The sequence below is a fragment of the Sceloporus undulatus genome, chromosome 1, assembly GCF_019175285.1.
Source record: "Sceloporus undulatus isolate JIND9_A2432 ecotype Alabama chromosome 1, SceUnd_v1.1, whole genome shotgun sequence".
In the NCBI taxonomy this organism is placed as follows: Eukaryota; Metazoa; Chordata; class Lepidosauria; order Squamata; family Phrynosomatidae; genus Sceloporus; species Sceloporus undulatus.
Window position 1 is genome coordinate 153,456,704 of NC_056522.1, and position 1,140 is coordinate 153,457,843.

General features: G+C 52.2%; 1 protein-coding gene across 1 annotated transcript in view; it reads left to right on the top strand.

Annotated features, from left to right (window-relative positions):
* Window positions 1–930: 930 nt before the first annotated feature.
* LOC121925473 (lysosomal-associated transmembrane protein 4A-like) overlaps window positions 931–1,140 on the top strand; it is an 18,669-nt gene continuing 18,459 nt past the window's right edge. Inside the window, exon 1 of the mRNA XM_042457662.1 lies at window positions 931–1,091. Coding sequence (XP_042313596.1) covers window positions 931–1,091 — 161 coding nt within the window. The remainder of the gene's footprint in view (window positions 1,092–1,140) is intronic.

Sequence of the window (1,140 nt, forward strand, 5' to 3'; positions counted from 1 at the left end):
CACAGAGGAGTCCAGGTAGATCTGAAGTCTCAAGGAATGGACTCAGATGGCACATAAGTTTAAGTTGTGCGAATGCAGTCCTGGCAACTGCTGAGACGTAGGCATCCAGGCTCAGAGAGGAGTCCAGGCAGATCTGAAGTCTCAAGGAATGGACTCAGATGGCACATAAGTTTAAGATGTGCGAATGCACTCCTGGCACCTTCTGAGTCATGGGCATCCAGGCTCAGAGAGGAGTCCAGGCAGATCTGAAGTCCCAAGGAATGGACTCAGATGACACATAAATTTCTGATGAGAATGCACTCCTGGCAACAGCTGAGTCAAGGGCATCCAGGCTCAGATAGGCGTCCAGGCAGATCTGATGTCTCAAGGAATGGACTCAGATGGCACATACATTTAAGATGCGCAAATGCAGTGCTGGCAACTGCTGAGTCATGGGCATCCAGGCTCAGAGAGGAGTCCAGGCAGATCAGCAGTCTCAAGGAATGGACTCAGATGGCACATAAATTTGTTGTGTGAATGCACTTCTGGCAGCTGCTGAGTCATGGGCATCCAGGCTCAGAGAGGAGTCCAGGCAGATCTGATTTCTCAAGGAATGGACGCAGATGTCACATAAGTTTAAGATGTGCAAATACACTCCTGGGAACTGCTGAGACAGTGGACTAAGAAGAGATGCAGGCAGAGAGAGAGAGAGAGAGAGAGAGAGAGAGAGAGCAGCGGACGAGGACAAGAAGCAGATGAGGATGGAAAACGAGGACAGCGGACGAGGCCGGGAAGCAGACGGAGGCAGAGAGGGAGATCTGCGGACGAGGATGAGAAGCAGACGAGGATGGAGAACGAGGACAGTGGATTAAGAAGAGATGCAGGCAGCGAGAGAGAGACAGAGAGAGAGAGAGAGAGAGATCAGCGGACGAGGACAAGAAGCAGATGAGGATGGAAAACGAGGACAGCGGACGAGGCCGGGAAGCAGACGGAGGCAGAGAGGGAGATCTGCGGACGAGGATGAGAAGCAGACGAGGACGGAGGAAAGTGGACGAGGAAGAGATAAAGAGAACAGCGGACGAGGACGAGAAGCAGACGAGGATGGAGAACAAGTATAGTGGACGAGGATGAGAAGCAGACGGAGATAGAGAGATCAGTGGA